Source organism: Populus trichocarpa, chromosome 1 (genome assembly GCF_000002775.5).
Source record: "Populus trichocarpa isolate Nisqually-1 chromosome 1, P.trichocarpa_v4.1, whole genome shotgun sequence".
NCBI lineage: Eukaryota > Viridiplantae > Streptophyta > Magnoliopsida > Malpighiales > Salicaceae > Populus > Populus trichocarpa.
In genome coordinates, this window is record NC_037285.2 from 3,527,847 (window position 1) to 3,550,637 (window position 22,791).

The 22,791-nt window shown below is 36.2% G+C and overlaps 3 protein-coding genes across 4 annotated transcripts; all 3 read left to right on the forward strand.

The window, feature by feature from the left end:
• Nucleotides 1-337: 337 nt before the first annotated feature.
• Nucleotides 338-6,274, forward strand: LOC7490684 (protein RAE1). 2 transcript variants are annotated; one of them, XM_006368857.3, is made up of 12 exons: nt 338-551; nt 670-732; nt 1,067-1,153; nt 1,404-1,481; nt 1,586-1,779; nt 2,349-2,490; nt 3,593-3,673; nt 4,251-4,379; nt 5,146-5,223; nt 5,372-5,443; nt 5,611-5,691; nt 5,809-6,274. In XM_006368857.3, the coding sequence occupies exons 2-12, from the start codon at nt 676-678 to the stop codon at nt 5,857-5,859; spliced, it is 1,050 nt and encodes a 349-aa protein (XP_006368919.1). In that variant the 5' UTR covers nt 338-551; nt 670-675; the 3' UTR covers nt 5,860-6,274. The 2 variants fall into 2 exon arrangements, with proteins under 2 accessions (XP_006368919.1, XP_024457932.1); XM_024602164.2 differs by having other exon boundaries at nt 338-547.
• A 3,615-nt stretch (nt 6,275-9,889) lies between these two features.
• LOC7496055 (ethylene-responsive transcription factor ERF003) lies at nt 9,890-10,857 on the forward strand. The gene is made up of 2 exons (XM_002297767.4): nt 9,890-10,085; nt 10,314-10,857. The coding sequence occupies exons 1-2, from the start codon at nt 10,003-10,005 to the stop codon at nt 10,774-10,776; spliced, it is 546 nt and encodes a 181-aa protein (XP_002297803.4). The 5' UTR covers nt 9,890-10,002; the 3' UTR covers nt 10,777-10,857.
• A 6,666-nt stretch (nt 10,858-17,523) lies between these two features.
• LOC7496056 (ATPase 9, plasma membrane-type) lies at nt 17,524-22,006 on the forward strand. Its single transcript, XM_052450991.1, has 10 exons — nt 17,524-17,618; nt 17,722-17,859; nt 17,983-18,297; nt 18,726-19,052; nt 19,236-19,355; nt 19,853-19,975; nt 20,067-20,171; nt 20,264-20,573; nt 21,006-21,520; nt 21,695-22,006. The coding sequence occupies exons 1-10, from the start codon at nt 17,550-17,552 to the stop codon at nt 22,004-22,006; spliced, it is 2,334 nt and encodes a 777-aa protein (XP_052306951.1). The 5' UTR covers nt 17,524-17,549.
• The last annotated feature ends 785 nt before the right edge of the window (nt 22,007-22,791 follow it).

The following is a 22,791-nucleotide window of genomic DNA, read 5'->3' on the forward strand; positions in this document are numbered from 1 at the left end:
ACTAAGTCATATCCGGGTTTTAATCAAATTACTTAGATCTTGAGTGTATCTATTGAATCGACTTTGTTTTTTAAATGCGGTTTGTTTGTTTTTATATTTTAAAAATGTTTTTGAAAAAAATTAAATTTTTATTTTTATTTTTTCTTTACTTTAAATTAATTTTTTCTTTGTGTTTTTAGATCATTTTAAATGAACTAATATTAAAAATAATTTTTAAAAAATAAAAAAAATATTATTTTAATATATTTTTAAATAAAAAATATTTTAAAAATCAATTGTTATTACACTTCAAAATACCACGTGCAAAAAACACTCAACCGATAAACAGATCTTTGAGTAGATCCGCAGACCGGGCTGGTTTCAGAACCATGGTGTCCGCTCCCTGCAGCGCAACTCGTCCCTCTGCATTTCACGCTCAGATATAATTTAAACAGTCACCGAGAGCGAAGTCACTCCGCATTTATATTACCTTTCTTTCCCTCTCTACTGTTAAAAACCCCCCTGCTGCCTGCATCTCCCTCTCTCTCTCTCTCTCTCTCTCTCTCTCGTAGGTACTCTATATTTTATTTTTCCTTGCTTCTCTTCTGTTCATTACAGATTCTTTGAATCTTTACTTCTTCTTCTTCTTCTTTTTGTTTAGCTTCTGATTAACTCTTTGTTTATTTGCAGAAAGCAATGTCTGCTTTTGGCTCTGCCGGTACGGCTAATACAAACCCTAATAAATCCATTGAGGTAATTTCTTTTGACTGATTATTTATCTGTTATTGTTTTTAGTGCTTAATTCACTTTCTAATCTGCTTTTTCCGACTGATTATCTTGATTTTTTAGGATGATGACCGCATTTTTTAAGTGTGTTTCTTTGATTTTTGAGCTTGATTGTGGATTTAGTTATTTTTTCACGATTGTTTTTAGTAATGTAAATATAGTAGCAAAAAATTAGATTTCAAGCGTAATTTAGCTGTTTGAACACTTGAAATTGTTATTATTCAGACTCATTTAACAATTAAGTCTAAGCACTTATTTCTTGTCTAATTTTAGTTTGATGACCTGAAATCATTGATTACAGGTGTTACAGCCTCCTAGCGACTCGGTTTCGAGTCTCTCTTTCAGTCCGAAAGCCAACTTCTTAGTCGCAACTTCTTGGGACAATCAGGTTTGTTTAATGTTTTAGGTTTCACTATCTCGATTTTATGCTTCTTAAAATTTGCTAAGAGAGTTGATTGACGAATTGATTTTTGTTAGAAGCAAGCAATTTGTTTAACAAAAGTATTCCATTATTTTAATGCTAGATGCTCGTTTTAGTTTTGGGTCATTACTTTCCTTCTTATAGTTTGCATGCTACTTACTTCCATTGTTTGTTTAAATTTAGAATTCATACACGTGCTGTTTGAAATTTTTTATAGGTACGATGCTGGGAAATTACAAGGAATGGGACCACTGTAGGCAGTGTTCCCAAGGCTTCAATATCACATGACCAACCGGTAATGATCAAGTCCTTTTATTTACAAGCCCATTTATTGATACTGATATTCTTAAATCCTTATGATTCTAACGCTCTGTTTACTTTTTTATATTGATATTGAAGGTGTTGTGCTCAAGTTGGAAGGATGATGGAACAACTGTCTTTTCTGGAGGGTGCGACAAACAGGTTAAGATGTGGCCTTTGCTCTCTGGTGGTCAACCAGTAACTATTGCGATGCATGATGCCCCTATCAAAGAGATTACATGGATTCCCGAGATGAACTGCTTAGCCACGGCAAGTTTCGACAAAACCTTGAAGTAAGATTCTTTTTTTCCTTCCTTAATGTTACTGCTAATTTGATTCATCAGTTTTTCTGCATGATGGCTAAATACCTCATCAGTTGTTCTGACTATCGTAAATTGTGAATGTTGCTCTCTTGGCAATCATTTGTCTCATTCTTTTTTTCTTCTTTTGCCTTTAGATGAGCAGAATTCAAATTTAGCATTTTGGTTATACTGTTTTAGTACTTAACAAGTTTGCATTTTGAGAAATCCATTATTATGCGTTCAAGTAATTTTTTTAGTTATGTGACTTCATAATAGAAGGCTAAAAGAAGCATGATCATGCAATATTTGCTCATCCTATCTTATCTCAATGGGACAACATTATTTGTTTGCTTGGTTTGAAGGTGTACCAAATTGCATGTGTAATCATTAGTGGTCCTAGGGTTTGAGAACTGGTTTAGGAGATGATCCGACATTTTGGAGCTTCTTGTGATACTTGTACTGATATATGCAGTTCAGTTTGTGCTCTTCATCTTTGACATGCACCCTTATAACAAAATTACACTGGTTACTTTTTTATGTTTTTTGTTGGCTGTGTTTAGGTACTGGGATTTAAGGCAGTCAACTCCAGTACACACTCAGCAACTTGGTGAGCGCTGTTATGCAATGACAGTGCGGTATCCTTTGATGGTCGTTGGCACTGCAGACAGAAACATGGTAGTCTATAACCTGCAAAATCCTCAGGTAATGATTTCTGATGATCCTGAATTTCTAAATTGTTTTACTGAAATGCTGTTTCATAGCCCCACAATTTTACACTGCTTTTAATTTTCTGCCGAAAACAAAAATGTTCAACATGCGGGGGCTTAGCATTTTAGATTAGTGATTATGATAGCAGTAGTCTAAGTTACAAGCTTACAAATGACATGATTTAACATGTGAGCTTGAACCTATCAGGTGGCTGTCAAGGCATTTTCTTGTTCTTTCTCAAAATGCCTCAGTTCTCTAAGTTGGTACTGCTTTAGAATAGCTCCAGAGCAGTAGATACCCGAGTAAAAAGTCTTGGTTTTACATGACAGTGCATAAAGTGGAGGAGAATATATCACCACATAGGCATTGGTATCGAATTCTGTGGTGGTTTTGAGATGCAATACCCTATTTTTTTGATGAAAAATAGGATTATAAATGAGAAGTTTTTCTATGAAATCAGAACATAAAATGCAGCAGTGCCTTCCAATTTAACTCTACACAGGAACATCATTGATCAATATTCTGAGTTCCCTCTCTCTTACCAGAACCATTTTTTTGTTGCCATTCTTCATTTTTTTCATTACTATTATTTTACCAAGTAAACTGCTTGTTTCCATGAGTATCATTCTTTAACGAGTGGATGTGTCTTGTTTCTTTAATTGTATTTCAAAGTATCTTTTTACTTGTTGTTTCCCTTTCTATTGAAAACATGCAGAAAAAATTGATAAATTATGTCTGACATTCTTAGACTGGGATTTGGGTTTTTTTGTTACAAGTTCCTGTCATATCAATGCTTGATTTTTCTTATCCGTAACTTCTGCGCTTACATGTTACTGCACAACAGAAATTAGATTTTTGTTTGGGATTTAAAAGTTCAAGGGTGTTTGGGTCCTCCGCCCATTAAGGATGAGATGATGTTTCCATACTATCATATATCCTATCCAGAAAAAAATAGTAGAAAATCATTACAAGGAACAACTTTTAGTTTTATGAACTACTGGTTTTGGTTCCAACCCTCTGCTTATTATTGTTATACAGTAATCTATCTATATTTGAGAACATTCTATTCTGATCATTTTTTTTTAAATGCCACCAGACTGAATTTAAGAAAATCCCTTCACCCTTGAAGTATCAGACAAGATGTATAGCTGCCTTTCCTGATCAACAAGGCTTCTTGGTATGTGCTCACTATTGACCTTTTTATCTTTATTTCTTGAGGTGACTGTAATTAATGTTTGTGCGTTATAGACACAAGAGTGCACATCCATATGTTCAGAAGCATAATTCCTCAATCAGTATGGGTGTTCTTTAGTTGTTTGAGTCTCAACTTTTGCCATTCATCACATGATTAATAGCAGCAAGGATTGACATTGCATTTGTTTTGTGATCTGTTAAATGGAGCTACTTGAGACTAAAAATTCTTGGTGTTTTCCCCTGGTTTTTGTGCATATAGTTCTCCTGTTGCCAAGTTCAATTTATAGTTTGACATTTGGTTTTCTGTTGTGCTTGTGGTATTTTTCATGAGCATTTTCATTGGTATTCCATGATATTGTTATGTGGGGGTGAATTAGTATTTTTTTTTCCATCTCAATTTCCTTTTCAAATATGTTATCTTGTTTAGCAATTCTTAGTCATCTACTGGCTCTAAATACTTTTTGATGGAAACTGGGTTTGTTTTTTGTTTCATATTGCAAAGACTATTTCTTTGATCGTAGTGGTTAATTGTCTGGATTGTGTGCTGTGTTTCTGTATAGGTCGGTTCAATAGAGGGAAGGGTTGGTGTACATCATCTGGATGAAGCTCAACAAAGTAAAAACTTCACCTTCAAATGCCACAGAGATAACAATGAGATTTACTCAGTCAACTCCTTGAACTTCCATCCAGTAAGTTATTTCATTTCCATTCTTGATATTACTTTACCGTCAAAAAATATGTTTGGTAGGATGGTGTTGTCATAGAAAAAACCTTGATATCAGCAGCTTTAGTTTTATAGAGCTGTAATTCTTTATTAAAAAAAAACCAGGAGTGATCTGGTGAGCTAAAGCTATACTCATCTGATTGGTTGGAATATGGAACTTGTTATGGCATATATGAAAACAATACAGCAAGGACTACCAAGCCTCAATCCCAAAATAGTTGGGGATGTACAGAAACCATATGTAGATAAACTATACTTGTTATGTTCGGATTCCAAATCTCATGCACTTCACTTTGCCATGTACACATGCAAATCTATTCTGGAGGATTGGGTTATTCTATGGGTGTCAGCATAGCTACCATAGTTTGACTTGAGCTGTATCGATAACTCTGTAGCGACGGTATATTATTACAGGCCTCGTTTTCTACCCAACACTATCATGTATGGTGGTATATAATTGCTCCTGCGTTCTACATTCTTTTTTAGTGTATTGTAGAAATGTTTTTAGAAATAACTGGTTTCCCTGGTCACTTGTATTAGTAGTAAGAGAACTGGTGTGGATGGCCTCTGTTAGGAGATTTCTATGATCAGTGCATATAGTACTTTTTAACATGTCATCTCTTTCTTGCATGCCTATTACTCTTAACCGGGCCTATTGGCACTTAAAATATAAGCTTTTTATGTCATGCCTACACCCTACATCCTGACATGTACCCATCTTGTTTCTTCAGGTGCATCACACGTTTGCAACTGCTGGATCTGATGGTGCTTTTAATTTTTGGGACAAGGATAGCAAACAGAGACTCAAGGTTGTCTCCATAACTTTTATTCCAACTATTTTTCTAGTTTATTTTTGATAGATTAGCTGTATATTATTTTGTTGTAACATTGGCTTTCATGTTTATCTTTCCAAGTCAAAGCATGCAGTTATGTAATACATCTTTATCTGATTGCCAGGCGATGTCACGGTGCCCTCTACCAATACCCTGCAGTACATTCAATAATGATGGCTCGATTTTTGCGCATGCGGTGTGTACCGTTTTTTCCATTTTCTATAACCTGCGGTTATGTTCCTTTCAATGATCATTATCTCCATGAAGAGAGGCAATTTCTAGAAGTCTTATTAACTGCGACGATAAAGATGTCCCAAGCATTATGCCTAATGGCACTGAGATTCTTCTTTCTATTTTCTGTAGGTGTGCTATGATTGGGGCAAGGGTGCTGAAAATCACAACCCAGCAACAGCGAAGACCTATATTTATCTGCATTTACCTCAGGTCCATTCAAGTGAATTACTTTGAATTTGCATCTTGTATAGCTCAACTGAAATCCTCCCCTCGTAAAATGAGCAGGGATTTGATCATGCAATGCAATGGTGTTCTTTTTCACTGCAGGAAACCGAAGTGAAAGGAAAGCCAAGGGTTGGAGGAACTACTAGAAGGTGAAGTGTTGTCAATAGAGAAAATTGGCTGGCAGTTCTCTTTTGTTTTTTCTTAGTCGACAGGTGCTGTCAATAGAGAAAGTTTGGGTTAGCGATAAGAGTTCATGTAGATCAATGGTTTTCCACCCTCGTTTTAGGCTCCATTGATTCAGCGGTGCTGTTATATAGGAGTACGTGTAGTGCATGCCATGTTTGGTGATTTTTTTGCGTGTAGTCTTGGTGTTGCAACAGAGGCTCGATATATCTTTTTAATTTGACCAAATTCTTTCTGCATTTCCTCCCGTGCAGAAAATCAACAGCAGATTATTTCTTGTTTTGCTATCAATATGGTACCTTGAGTCTACAATTTGTTTTCTAAACAGCAAACAAAAATATATATGAATGGAGGTTTATGATCGTCCACTCCAAGTTTTAGCCCTGATTGGTATTTTGTGCGGAAATTTGAATTGTTTTTTTGTATAAAATTAATTTTTCTTTTTATGTTTTTGGATCTTTAATATGTTAATGTTAAAAATATTTTTTTAAAAAATATTATTTTAAGAGTGAAACGAACCCAGAAATCTCTAAATTTCAATTGTAAAACTATGGAATAATTTTTTTTAAAGATGAGAGGCTTAACTAATTTTGTTATATCAAATGATATATATATTACTTGTAGTTATCATTACAAAGAGTGAATATAACAACACAAATAATGTTACGGGGCAAAATAAGCTCAAGGATTTAGTGCAATCCAGTGAGTGGAGATAAGGATGGGTGGACTGATCACCCATCCAGCTTTTTATCAGGGTTCGTAATTGCCTGCAGGATTACAAGAGAGAAGAAAAAATTACTCCCTGCATAGAAAATATTACCTTTTTGGACTTATGTATGATTATCCCAGCACGCGTTATCTTTCCTTTTTCTCCAAGTCACGAACTAAATACCTTTTCAAGCTTGTTGCCTTGTTAAATTCCTAGTCTTTTGGTGGAAATGTTCTGTAATGGATGTTGATATTTTAATCAAATTTGTTAAATTTCCTTCTTCTGTAGATTTGCATGCTGGAATGTTTCATTCTTGTTCCAAAAGCTTGCAACAAAAAGAGATCACGCTGATCACACTCTATATATTTGTGGACTGAACAAGGGTCCTCCCCAGAGTGGTTGGAAACAACTTTCTTCATGGGGTTCTGTCATTGTTTGTTGATTTTTCTACTTGCCAAAAGCAACATTTCTTCGTTTTTCTCTCTCTCTCTGTGTGTGTAGATCATATATGGAGGCTAGGAGGCCTGGCCAGCATCACGACTAACAAAAAATAATAATTTATTGATAATAAACATGTCTTCATATCTATAGAGAACCACCCAAAGGAACAAAGTGTGGAAGCTATACGTTTAACATGTCATTCGGCACAGAGTCTTCATATCAGCATAAGAGTTCTGCGACGAGGATGGATATAAAATGGGGCAAAAAAGATTTTTCTCTTTAAAAAAAAAAATCAAATTTTGATGAAGCCATGCAATTGTTTGTTGAGATGCTGCTTTATACAAGAGGTCTATGTGTACAGATATCACGATGATTTTTATAGGTTATTTGACCATCATCACGCCTTGCTAGCTAGCTCTCCATGCATGGTTCATGACTTCTTGTCAAGGATCCAAGCTTAATTCCAACAATTAACTCTTACAATAATGCGCTTAATGGCAGCCGTGATCCTTGTGGTTTCGAATATTTCTACGGACCCGATCTTAATTACTACAATTAATTAGCAAATCCATGCATATATATTGGGTTTTAATAATATTTCGGAATTGTGAAAAAGTCTAATCCCTATATGTCTACTATCGTTACCAATTTCTAGTGGATCATAATGGTCAATGGTCAAACTTCTCAACCAAACAAAGTGTTCTTAAGGTCAGAATTTTGTCTTTAATTAAAAAAGCTAATGCGATTAGAGAGATGGATTATCTCTATCTTGAATCCAAAATATCAAGCATCCAATTGCATTTTCTAAAACTACAGGGATCTAATTATTTGTAGATTGACCCAACAACCCAATATTTTGTCTAGTCATAAATACCCTTGTCGAGATTAAATTAATTGTTTCATTTTATTTTTTAAAACTATAAAAATCAATTATTTCTAGATTGAATCAGTAACCTCATAATAATAGCCTTCACCTGATCATGGATACCCTTGTGGAGACTAAAAATAAAGAAAAAATATCTGAGAACTGTTTTTTTTTTTTTCCCGGAAGAGAGTAGTTAGGGTTTAGAAGTTGAATAGGAGCACAAACATGGATTCTAGTGGTAAAATATTAAATGTATGCTTGTCAGTGTGGTTGTGGTTGCTTTTCAAATAACTTTTCATGCCGAAATACATGTCAATGATTTTTTTTTATTTTTAAAAAATCACTTTTGACATTAGCACATAAAAACGATCCAAAACATACAAAATATATTAAATTTTAACAAAAAAAAATTAAAATTTTTAAAAACGCGGTTTGCACCGCGTTCCCAAACGGTTTATAAGTGTAACTTAAATGATTGCCATACAGAATCCACTCTTGGATTCAATATACATATGAATAATTAAGTAAAAATCACTTCTCCAGAATCTAAGCAAAATCGTCCATCATCATGAGAGAATTCCCAAGAAACATGACGCAAGGTATCATCTCAGCTTCAAATTCATTCAACATGCATTTGGTCTCCAAGCAAGGCAGAAGTAGGAAGTAGCTCCTTTTGCTTTGGCAATTTAAAGTGTTAGTAGCATCTACATGTGGGGATGTGACCTAACAGCAGATCGGAAGCAAAGCATGGGCAGACAATTGATGTCAACATCAATCTGCTATATACACGGTCAAATATAGCAGCTCCTTAGCCTACAAGCCCAGGAGAGGGAGGGAGGGAGAAAAGGAAAGGGCATGGGCCTGAAAATTGCAGGAAACATGGTTTGTCTCCACCTTCCAATACGGCAGATGGATCATATTCATGGATGGGAAATATGTTTAGCAACTGTGATGTGAGCCACGTACCGTTGTCTTCCAACTGCCACATTAAATTAGTCTTTGTTTTTAGTGTTGAATCATGCTTTTAATTTTTTGTATTTTTTTATTCATATTCTCGTATCATTTTCATATAATAATATCAAAAATAAATTTATATTATTTTAATATAATTTTAAATAAAAAATATTTTTAAAAATGACAATTATCATACTACCCCCATACTACTACTACTAAAATATATTAATTGTGGATAAACTTGGGTATAAAGAAAGGTAGAGTCTCGCTTCAATTTTGTAGCTAGGGAGGTCTACAAGTATCAAAAGAGATGTGACTGGTTTAATGATCCAAAAAATTAGCTCCATTATTATTGCTCAATGTGAAGGTTCGTGGCCACATTATTAATCAGCATTGAAGGCAGATAATATTTTTACAAACAAAGTTAAATTGCACATGATTTATGATTCCATTTAACGTCTCGAGTTGGACAAATTAATTACTAAATCAATTTAAAATGATATTATCTAAAAAAAAAATTAAAAAACATTATTTTTAATTTTTTTAAAATAATTAAACTAGTTTTGATTAGATCGATCAAGTCGTATATTAACCTATTAGATTATTCAAGTTAAATAACTCAACTCTAATTTTTTATATTTTTAAAATCCAACTCAGCCCAATCAATTAAATTCTAAATCGGTTTAATAACTTTGTTATAAATAGTTGTCATGATATTTAACATTCTTTTGAATTTACTTGGGTTTTTGTTCGGTATATGGTGTGGCTTGATTCTTAAATTTAACTGCAAGTTTCCCTTCTGAACACATTGCAAATTGTAAATAAGCAAAACTCACAGAACGACAACGATTTATTTTTGTGAGGGTAAAGCTGCCGCGGAAGGGTTAGCAGAAACACATTTTACTCCCCAGTGAAGATGATTTCTAAATCAAAAGAGGAGAGGAGGAAAAAAACAAAAGGGCTATGGGCCCACTAGCTCAATTGAGAACCGCAAGGCCGCAAAGGGCCCTTATATAAACCTCCATGACTCCCCCACTCCCGATCCCTCTCCTCAAGCTCTTACAAACAATCTTCTCTCTCGGAACATTTCACAAACACATATCAGACTTCTAGATCATTTGAAACGTTTCTTTTCTCGATCACCATGACTAGACCACAACAGCGATACCGTGGCGTCCGTCAAAGGCATTGGGGTTCTTGGGTATCCGAAATTCGCCATCCTCTCCTGTAATTCCGCTTTCTTGAAACGTTCCTTACTCATTCTTTAACTACCAAGAGTGGTTTCTTTATCTGTCCAAAGAAAATTTAAAGAAACTTTTTTTCCCCTGGAACACACACACACAAATCCCGTTTTTTATGTTTTTTTTCTGCACTAAAGAAAGTTTTAAGTGAGCTTCCGGCTGTTTTAAATTCTGGTACTAAAATGAAACGTTTCGTGTATCTTCTGGACTGCAGGAAGACTAGAATATGGCTGGGCACATTCGAAACGGCGGAGGACGCAGCAAGAGCATACGATGAGGCAGCAAGGCTAATGTGTGGGCCAAAATCACGTACAAATTTCCCTTACAATCCCAATGAGCCACAATCATCTTCATCGAAGCTTCTCTCAGCTACCTTGGCAGCCAAGCTACATAAATGTCACATGGCATCTCTACAAGCAACCAAGAAAAATGCAACAAAACAGTCATATGAAGCACAATGCAAGAAGACATTTGACACTAGCCATGGCATTGCCGGAGAAACTGTCGAAACCGGCTCAAAATGGCAGGAGGGTAACTGGGCTGGCGAGGATAGTCAAGTAGGGAATGGTGATCACCAGCAGCATTTTAAGTCACTAGAAGCTCATCATATAGAGCAAATGATAGAGGAGCTGCTAGATTGTGGGTCCATGGAGTTCTGTTCTGCAGGTTCAACATGAGAGTTGTTGTCATAAGAAATAAGATATGTAGCAGCAGTTTTCTATTTGCTAATGAAACTTAATCACCCTCTTAATTATTAATTTTCAGAGTCTCTCGTCATAAAGATTTACTACATGTTAAATGTATAGCTCAGTACTTGAATATTTAAAGATAGATAAAGTAGCGCGCGTGGATGGAAGTAAATAAAGGTTGCAATCTGATGTGCTTTCACCAATTGTCTGATGATCCAAGGCATATGCTAATGTCATATGCGCACACAACAGAAGAAGAAAGAAAAGGAAGATGCAGGATCGATCGATGACATAATCTGGCATCATATGAAAGATATTGATCCCTTCTTTCTTTCCCTTTTTTGAGCTTCTCTGATCAGGTAAAGAATCCAAATCCCAAGGGTTCCAAAAGTCATGAGAGATCATAACACTTTCACTTCATTATACATCACTCCAATCTCCACCATCATGGTTTTTTGAAACTTTGGGATCTGAGAAATGCAGTAGGGTTTCTCTCTTTGCAGGAGGTTTCGTGCCTGAGACTATTTATTCCTTGTAATAATAATAAAAAAAAGACCACATACATAGAAAAAGATGGATTGCCCCCAAACTAACGTCTACAAGGGACTCGAGTTCTTATAGCATCTAACATTTAGGGTGATTAAAACATTAAATCCATGATGGTAGCTACTAGCTAATTGATTCAAGTTCCAATGCCACATTTCTTAATCTCAAATTAAGGCCCTAGCTATATATTAACGATTAGAAAATATCCTTCCAGATGCTGTTTTCTTGTCCCTTTTGTAACATTTAATTGTGTGTCCAAGGAATATATGTGTGAACATGTGCTGGAAAAGGACAAGTTCTACAAAAATTAATTGGAGCCCAATCATACAAGTGCATCGTGTCCCTCAATAAACATTCTCTTCGTCTTTGCCTGCTTTCTTTTTGCAAGGTGATAAGAGACTTGACAGGTTCGCTATCCTTCCAGCTTAGATCCCTTGATTTCTTCAAAAGCATCACCTTTTGACCAATACAAGCATCCTCACTTGCTAAAGTGATGAAAAAGAAGGAAGGGAAAAAAACATGCTTGTGTTAACTGATCAACCTGTTGTTTAATTTACTCCTTGTTTAGAGATATATCCTTTGACACTTCTTGATTTAATTAATTAATATATAGGAGGCTCTACATGTACACTAGCTAGGATCAATCCCATATATATCCAATGGCTCTGACTTATGATATAAATTAACCATATCATATATATATATATATATATATATATGATCAGAAGCATATGTTTTTTTTTTGTTTTTTCCAAATTAAATCTTTATCAAGTGTGTGTTTATATATATATATATATATATATATATATATGTTATAGTTTTTCTTCGTATAAATTAAGCTCTTCCTTTTCTTTTTGAATATTTGATCAAGGCTGAGTACAATCCACGTCTGGGAAATACACTTTGGCTGTAACTTTTGACGGCTGATCTTGGAGTCGCTAAACTTTAATACATAGCCCTGCAAAGGGAATATATCAATCCATGCTTTTAGACAAGGGATCGCGATTTTCAATTCTATGGACCTACATGTCACTTCACTGAGCCATTAGAGTAATTTGATTGCTTTCAAGCAATAACTTTTATGATAAATATTACACTGTCAATCTTAGTCTATATTATTATTAAAATTAGCCCGATTTAGTGGATATATAGAACCCAGTTCATGTTAAGTTTAAAAAAACTAGGCGGAAGTCGATCGAGATAAACTTAAATGATTCAATAGATTAATTTACTATATATCTCATTAAAATATAGTTTAATTTTTTTTAAAAAAATTAAAATAATATTATTTTAATTAATCTAAATCAACTTAAATTAATCTATCCAACTACTCATTACCCAGACATTGAACGGTCACAAGTTGAATAACTTTCACATACATAATACAAGACTTCCGTGTGAAGGTATTTTTTAGCTTGTACACGACCTTTTGATGTGGTCATTAATTAACCATCGGTTCTCTCGTAGAATTAGCATAAGCTATTTATAATAGTTTAATCACTCCATTAGATAAGGATTAGAAAATATACTTAAGGGATAATCAAAGTTTTCGTAAATTAATCCATCGAGGAACAGAAATGACTAATTCATAGTGACGTCCCTGCAATTAATTTTAATTCCATTAATTATTAGAGAATTAATCTCCCTATTCACTGTTATGTTTACTCAAATTACTGACGTTACGCTTTCACTTCTTTTTTGAACGTCTACTTGCTTTTGCTCCTCTTGTGGAATGAATAATTTTCACCAAAATTAGTACTTGTGCATGGCATATTAAAATACTACAGTTGTTTGCATTAATGATCTTGTTTCATTCACTTCGAGATTTATTTTCTTAATCAAATATCGAAATAATGGTGGGATCCATTCGTATAATATAACCTCATGCTTCATCATTAATCATCATCTATTAGGGAATTGATTTGTCGCCCACAAACCATTCACCGCTAAAGTCCCAATAGCTAGCTAGCTAGCCCCTCAGCATTATCATGCATGACACTCTTAATTCGTCCAAGTTGTTTAATGACAATTTTCCCTTTCCAATCTTCATTACATTCAATTTTATCCTACCGAAGATCTTAGCATAACACTCTCTCGTATCGGTTTGTAAAGAGCATGTATATATAGAAGAAATATTAATTTTGATGTGAATGAATAAATATGTAAAGAACTTATTGCTCATATTCAATTCGCAAATGATTTTTTGATTATTTTAAAAAAACTAGTCTATTCCATGTTAAAGAATCATCTCAACCCAATAGCTTAAGCTATTAGGTGACGTCCGAGAATATGATTTATATGATTCTCTAACACACTTCTTTAAGTGAAAGCTGTTTGGGCTTGAAATTAATTTGTACAGACTCATTTTATCTTGTACTTAATTTTTATAAAATAAATGAGGATGATGAGATTCGAACTCGTGACCACTTAGTCATTAAGGCTCTGATACCATGTCAAAAAATCATCTCAACCCAATAGGTTAAGTTATTAGATAAAATCTCAGGATATGATTTATATTATTCTCTACCACCCCATACAAGACCTAATAATTTTAGAATAAAAAAAAAATCTTCATTTCACTATTTTTTTAAATTTACTCCCGGTACATAGTTTTTTTAATACATGAAAGAAATCATATTTTGTACCTGTGGTAGACTGACGAAATTAATTATTACGTACACACAATAATTAATACAAGCAAGGTGATTTTTTCACCTTAAGATTGCTAAAAAAGCAGTCAAGAATAACGATCTAGTGCATGGAATCTCGTGTCCAAATCATGGGGGAGACAATCATGTGGGATTTATCCCAGTGAAAAACTTAATCATGACCACTTCAATCCCATGTTGAACTTTGGATCTGTTTTATCATTGGATTTAGATACTTGGAATTGAGTGAGCGCGCAATACAAAGATCCGCAAACTATTTTTTTCTTTAAGGTTGCTGGTGAAGTACTCCTGGAAAAGCCAAGGCACCCTCCTTGTCCCCCATGCACATCTTTTCTTTCAAAAACTTTCCTCGATGAATCGAAAAGCAATCAATGGCAGTAGAATGAAACGAACACGATAGAGTTCCTAGACAAAACAAAACCCAAATTGTTTGTCCCTATATTCCACCCCCATATTTCCTTCACATGCAAAACCATGTTATCCAAATAGTTGCATGCATGTGCATGTTGGGATTGCACATGGTTTTAGCCACACCTTCCTGTGGCGTAGGTAGGTTAAGGGGACAGAGAGATATACGTGTACCATCTCTCTCTCCACATATGGGCAGTACAAGGTCTAGTTTCTTTCTCTTTATTTAGTTAGATTGCAAATATTCATTAGGATCGACTACATTTTGTGTTAAAGTGTCTCCCCTTTCTTTGTTCCTTTTATATTTATCCCTTTTAATAACCTTTTCGAGCACACCCTTATGATCAGGAATATCGGTCGATCATTTGCAGGCACTTTCATTGATTTTTATATATATATTTTTATCCCTATTCCGATTCTTCACATGGGCATGCAGCCCATGTTGTCTAATATATCAATGATGTGTCTCGCCGCATCAAGCAGCCACATTGTTTTTAGCTTGCCCTCCATCGTATTCCATGGCTAAGAGGCAAAAGGACACTGCTTTTTGTTTCCTTTGGCGACACGAGTAAGCAACATAGATCGGCAATTGGGCACTGCTGCTCCTCTCCCTTTCTCACCTAACTGTAAAAGACAGCATGTAAGATAATTAGGATGCATGCATCTTCCTATAAACACTAATCATTATCTGATCTATGTGCTGATCTTACCTTGTTGCCAATTAAGATGATTTTGCTCATTCCAGGCTATATATATATATACAATGTAATTATATATAGCTACTGTGACCTTTTAGATTATATTTTTGTATTGAAAATGGGCTGCTAGCAAGCATGAACTTCACCATTGGCCATCTGCAGAACAACGTTAATAACATCATCGTACCTTATCATTGTAAGTCTAAAGTTAAATAGAATCGTTAATAGAAATAGGAAGATTGATTCTTCCTCGCAGGATATCCTTAATTCATTATCTTGGTGATTATTCTCTGAACATTTCACAAATTCTCATCTCCCACCTCAAACGAAAAGAGACAAAATGGAAATTCAAGATAGAAAAAATCGTATGGTTTCATGGGAAACTTGTAATAACATAATCACACACGCACCATATAAAACTTTGATCCCACCACATAATGCATCCTTTGCTCCCATGTAAGTTACATCAGCATCTTATTTTGAGAAATCAATATAACCCCATTAGACGAAGCTCATTTGAACGCGTGCATCCCTAATTGGGCTTGTTAAGAAAAAGAAAAAAGTTTTTCTGATATCTGTGATCAGTGAATGGGGCCAATGCCCCTTGATGGGCCTCGTGCATGGTTCGGCGTTGAAATTCCAAGCTAGGCCCACTGAAAAACGGAGGAAACCAAACCACTAAACGTTCGTCGCGTAGCTAAGACGATGAGCTTCATTGTTGAACTGTCATGAGACCAAAACGATGGCCTCCTGTGTCATTAATTTTGTTGCTTGAACACGTTTCCGGTATGTTTGGGGATTATTCCCATAAAACCTTCACCTGGCAGCTAAATTTCAAAACCCCGAAAACCATGGATCAAACGAAATCCCACCACGTGTCCCTAAAGCAACAAACCTTTCAAGAGTCGTACTACTGGTCTGTCATGGGAATAACCAGTAGGAGGCCGTGAGTATAGAGTAGGAAAATAATCTTGGGATGGATTCAAACAGTTGAAAGAGTAGAGTAGCTGGTACTGGTGAGGTGAGAAGTGTAATTTCATATTTGAAAACAAACACACTACTCGAAAACTGGAGACTGAATTTCACTGAACAACTTTGCTTATAAATTACAAAGTGCGTGATAGAGTCCTTTTCCCTTCTCTTTTTCTTTGCTTCAGTCAAATGCGAATAGCTACCTAGCTAGGTTTTTCCGAAGGATTGCGAGGAAATGGCTGACGAAGGCTACGACGACATCGCTGCTGCCACCACCGCCGACGGCATGGTGCTTAGCTTGCAGGAAATCAAAAACGAGAACGTCGACCTTGTGAGACTCCTCCTCGTATTTTTCACTTATAGTTTTTAATTAAGCCTTTGTGTAGTCATTGTTTTATATGCATGTACTGTGATATTGATGATACATTGTTCTTATTTGTATATCGTAACGATAACCTGTTTGGTTACGGATCTCTCTCTGTTTTCGTTTCTCTGCTTTCGTAATATAGTCGTGTTTGGCTACTCCATTTTTATAAGCTCTGCTGCTGCTATTTGTTACGTAAACTTACTGCCTCGGCTCTCAAAAAAATGTTTACGATATTCTGATATTCCTTTAACTGTTTTCTTCTCTACGATTTGGAGTGCTTTGCTCTTCGTTTTTAAGATATCAGAGTCCTGTTTTATGTGTTATTGTACGTTCAGGTTTTTGTTAATTTGCTATGAAACTGTTTCAAGTATTTTACATTGGTGTTTTTGTTTCCAAGATTTGAAGATCATCATCTTGTAAGCTGCTGTCATTATTAAAAAATGAGATGATCAACGACAAATCCGAAAAACATCGTATGCATGTTAATGATATGCAGTTGATGATTGAATATATAGAATGTTTGTATCGTTTAAAAGAGTGTGCCTCAGTGGCTAGTGGAGGAAGTAATTGATCATATACTGCTTTAATTTATAATCTGATTTTCCTTTGACGTACGAAGTTTAGATTTCTAGATTCTTTAATTCTTAGTTTTATCACATGTTCAATATTTCGCATAGTGATACTTAAAATAATTCATTAAATATAGCGGGGACATATTCTATTTCAGCAGACTCTCTCTGTGATTCAATTAGTCATGATTCATGAAGTATAACATGATAATTTGGCAGGTTGGATATTGTTGAGTATATTAATTAATTAAAATATCAGAGATTTATAACTTATTGGTTTTGCAATTTAATAACAGGACCGTATTCCAGTTTCGGAAGTATTTCAACAATTGCAATGCACGAAAGAGGGTCTGTCTACCGAGGAAGGCCAGAAGAGGCTTCAAATTTTCGGTCCAAACAAGCTAGAAGAGAAAAAGGCAAAAACAATCTCCAATATTTCTTTGTTGTTAATTTTTAAGCTGTAAGGTATGGAATGACTGATAAGCTGGATTGTTTGAAACAGGAGAGCAAGCTTTTGAAATTCTTGGGTTTTATGTGGAACCCACTCTCATGGGTCATGGAGGGTGCTGCTATCGTGGCCATTGTCTTGGCAAACGGAGAGGTTTGTGAGCATTTACTTCTTTCTCTCTTTCGGTGTCTCTGATTTCTCAGTTGTAGCTGTTCGTAAATAGTTAAATTATATGTGAGAATTAATATAAATGCAGGGCAAGCCACCAGACTGGCAAGACTTTTTGGGTATTGTGGTATTGCTTCTCATGAACTCAACTATAAGTTTTTATGAAGAAAATAGTGCAGGCAATGCTGCGGCTGCTCTTATGGCAGGTCTTGCCCTGAAGACCAAGGTATGGTATTTCCACACCAGAATGTCACTCGCTCGATTAATTTGGAAGTCTGTAATTACTTAGATACAAAAAAGAAGATCTAGTACTTCCATTTTTTGATAATGTTAATAATTCTGTTTGCAGGTTTTGAGAGATGGAAGGTGGATTGAGCAAGAGGCTGCTGTCTTGGTCCCAGGAGATGTGATCAGTATCAAGCTGGGAGACATTATACCAGCAGATGCTCGTCTACTGGAGGGTGACCCGCTTAAGATTGATCAGTCTGCTCTCACTGGTGAGTCTTTGCCAGTTACAAAGAAGCCAGGCGATGAAGTATTCTCTGGGTCTACCTGCAAGCATGGTGAGATTGAAGCTGTTGTGATTGCCACTGGGGTGCACTCCTTTTTTGGCAAAGCTGCTCATCTCGTAGATAGCACCAATAAAGTGGGGCATTTCCAAAAGGTACTGAGCTAACTGGGGAAAAATTGTAGAAATATAATACTATTAGAGATGAGGCTAACAATTTAAGTTTTGAAGGTGAACTAGTTTTTTATATGGTATTAAAACTTATTGTCCAAATAACTCACCGCCCCGTTTTGAGTTATGCTATTATATTGCCAAAATTGTTCCATAATTTGAAATCAGCTCAAGAAATTATCAAGTAATCCTACAAATTGCTACATATTAAATACTACAGCTTATGTTTTATGAAAGCATACTTTTAGCAGATGTTTTATTTTTTGAAAGAACGAAACTTGAATTATAAGAATGTTTAACAAATCACTGACGTCTCTATTGCAGGTTCTAAAGTTTCATTTGTGAACTTTTAAGTATCTTCTGACTTTCTTCTTTTTTGTGATGGATTCTTGATGGTGATATGGTTTGATCAGGTGTTGATATCCATTGGAAACTTTTGCATAATCTCCATTGTAGTGGGAATAATCATTGAGGCACTTGTAATGTGGCCTATTCAGAGGCGCAAGTACCGGGATGGTATTGACAATATTTTGGTGCTTCTCATTGGAGGGATCCCAATTGCCATGCCAACCGTGTTGTCAGTGACAATGGCAATTGGATCCCACTGGCTTTCGCAGCAAGGAGCTATCACTAAGCGGATGACGGCTATCGAAGAAATGGCTGGAATGGATGTATTATGCAGTGACAAGACCGGTACCCTCACTCTTAACATACTTACAGTAGACAAGAGCTTGGTTGAGGTCAGTTTACAAATATATCATAAGCTAGAGCATCACTATTGAACTGACGTGGAATCTTTCAGTTTTAGGATGGAAGGCAGTCATTAAATTTATATGGTGTGATTATTTTTTAGGGAGTCATCCCTCCTAATTGTTCGTTCCTTGTTGGTTCACTGATTATTGATGCATTTGTTTAATTTTCAGGTATTTGTTAACGATGTTGACAAGGACACGTTAATTTTGCTAGGGGCTAGGGCCTCCAGGGTTGAGAATCAGGATGCTATTGATGCATGTATTGTTGGGATGTTGGCAGATCCCGAGGAGGTAATGTTACAGTTGAGATATGTCAACACTTCAAATTTCTTGCCTGTTTCGCACAAGCATTATGAGGGCACTAACATGCTGTGCTTCCTAACTTCAAATTTCTTAACAAGCTTGGCTAATAAAAAAGAGAAGGATTACCTTTGCGGACATTTTATTAAGGTGCAGCACAGCTATAGCAACACAATCTTCTAAATAATCTCGCTGAATAGAGAAAATGGATGAGATGATGACTAGTAGCATCATACATGAGAAGAAAGAAGTGGAATCAGACTTAAAATCACAAGTTGATCCTTGATATGCATTTGTTATTTAACTGGAGCTAATTTTGCTGCACTTTCATCTTACTTCAATCAAGCTTGATTTCCCTTGTGTGCAACTTGTCAGGAGACCATTACTCTCCACCTGATTGTTTACCTCATTCACCATGTCAAGTGTTAGGTTATTATGACCTTTGAATATAACTGAAAGCCTGACCGTGAGTTTATTTCACTCTGCAGGCCAGAGAAAGCATCACTGAGGTGCATTTCTTGCCATTTAATCCAGTGGAGAAGCGTACAGCTATAACGTATATCGACTCTGATGGCAATTGGCACCGAGTTAGCAAAGGCGCCCCCGAGCAGGTTATAGATCATCTATTGCCTTGCATTGTTTTTTTTCTTCTCTCCCTTTTATTGCACTATATCATTTACGGCATTTAAAATCTCCTAATAGATCATTGCATTGTGCAACCTCCGGGAAGATGTAGAAAGAAAAGCTAATGTCATCATTGATAAGTTTGCTGAACGAGGCCTCCGCTCTCTAGCTATTTGTAGACAAGTGAGTTCATATTCTCTTTTCCTCAGAATTGTGTATTGAAGTAATTACAGATACAAGGAACTCTATATGATTTAGCTGTCTTTTCTTTGCAGATTGTTCCGGAGAAAACCAAGGAAAGCCCTGGAGGGCCATGGGAATTTGTGGGCCTGTTGCCTCTCTTTGATCCTCCAAGGCATGACAGTGCAGAGACCATTACTCGTGCCCTCAATCTAGGTGTCAATGTTAAGATGATCACTGGTGATCAGCTAGCAATTGGTAAGGAGACTGGTCGGAGGCTTGGAATGGGAACCAATATGTATCCCTCTTCTGCCCTCCTTGGGCTGCACCCGGATGATTCAACTGCAGCCCTTCCTGTTGACGAGCTTATCGAAAAGGCTGATGGCTTTGCTGGCGTCTTCCCTGGTAATTGGACTAAATTCTACAGTTTTCAAACATGACTTATGTTGTTTACATCAATCTAGATGCTTCACTAAGTTTTTTTCTTATAATAAACAAAAAATACAAGCTCTTACAAGTTAAACAAAAATACAAGCTCTTACAAGTTTTTTTCTAGATGCTTCACTAAGTTTTTTTCTTATAATAAACAAAAAATACAAGCTCTTACAAGTTAAATCATTTATGAGCATCCATTACAAGGATCTATTCGGCATTTTGGAATTAGCTGGTGAGACATGGAATGATTTTATAAAACAATATATCAAGAGAGGTGGAGATTTTTTCATGTCGCACGCATAAACAACATATATTAAGAGACATGGAAAAAAATATTCCTAGTTATTTCATTGCATGCATAAACAACATATCAAAGAAATTAATTAATGATCAAACATTCAGAGCACAAGTTCGAGATTGTAAGGAGGCTGCAAGCTAGGAAGCATATTTGCGGGATGACTGGAGATGGTGTAAATGATGCGCCAGCATTGAAGAAAGCAGACATCGGAATTGCAGTGGCCGATGCTACTGATGCAGCCCGCGGTGCATCTGACATAGTCCTGACAGAGCCAGGATTGAGTGTGATTGTGAGTGCTGTGTTAACAAGCAGAGCCATTTTCCAGAGAATGAAGAACTACACCATCTATGCAGTATCTATAACCATCCGTATTGTGCTGGGTTTTCTGCTCCTTGCTCTAATTTGGAAATTTGATTTTTCCCCGTTCATGATTCTGATCATTGCGATACTCAACGATGGAACAATCATGACTATCTCCAAAGACAGAGTGAAACCATCTCCAATTCCTGATTCCTGGAAACTTAAGGAGATATTTGCTACTGGTGTCATTCTAGGCACCTACTTAGCTCTAATGACTGTTTTATTCTTCTGGGTTGCTCACAGTTCCGACTTCTTTTCTGTAAGAAATACCATGAACCTTACAACTAGCACATGATTTTATCATGCTGTTTATATTTCTATAAAGCATATGTGGTTTCAAGAACTTGTAACGCTTGTCCCTTGCTGTCAGCTCGTTACTGCTGTGCAGTTGTCTGTAGTACTGATATTGATTGCACACTGTAAATATTTGCAGGATAAATTTGGTGTTAGGTCCATCAGGAACAACCGTGATGAGCTGGCATCAGCTATATACCTGCAAGTGTGTTGGGTAATTTCCAGAACTCAAACACACACAATTTACGTGGTTCGGCAACTTGCCTACTCCACGGAGCTACTGGTTTGTATTAATGAAGCTTACAAACAATACAAACAAAGGAGGAGGAGAAAATCTTCTCTACTCAACTCAAGCTCTCTCTCTCACGTTTTTCTCTCTGTGTTTTCACTCTTCTCTGTGTTCTTCACACACCAACACTCCAGCTCTTCACTGAGCATACATATATATTAAGCTAGGAGTGAAGGGCATAAATCATGCCATGATTTATGCCCACCGTTTGCCTCCACTTGTGCTAAGTGGAGATTAGGTATTCCCACTAAGCACATAGTGGAGGTGGGACATTGCTTGTCTCCAAATAGCTAACAATCTCCCACTTGGAGACAAACAATGAAATCATCATTTATCCTTGAAGACCAACTGAAGTTTTACACAACTTCAGTTTATCAAGTGTAACTCCTTTGGTTAACATGTCAGCTGGATTCTTGCTTCCACAGACCTTTTCTAGCATCAGTTGCTCATCGTCTAGCAATTGTCGGATGAAGTGATATTTGATCTGAATGTGCTTAGTCCTGGAGTGAAATGCTGGATTCTTGGCAAGGAAGATTGCACTCTGACTATCGCTATACAAAGTACCCTTTCCATTCATCTTGCCCAATTCTTTCAGAAAACTCTGCAGCCATACGATCTCTTTTGCAGATTCCGAGACTGCAACATATTCAGCTTCTGTTGTTGAAAGAGCGACGATCTTTTGCAAGGTAGAACTCCAGGAAACAGCAGTACCTCCTAGAGTATATACATATCCTGTAGTGCTCTTTCGGCTATCAACATCTCCTGCTAGATCAGCGTCTACAAAACCTTCAAGTTTCAAACCACCAGCTGTGAAGGTAAGACATGTCTCCGATGAACCTTTTAAGTACCTCATGATCCATTTCACCGCCTCCCAATGCTGCTTTCCAGGATTGCTCATATATCGGCTTACAACTCCCACTGCATGGGCAATGTCTGGTCTGGTACAG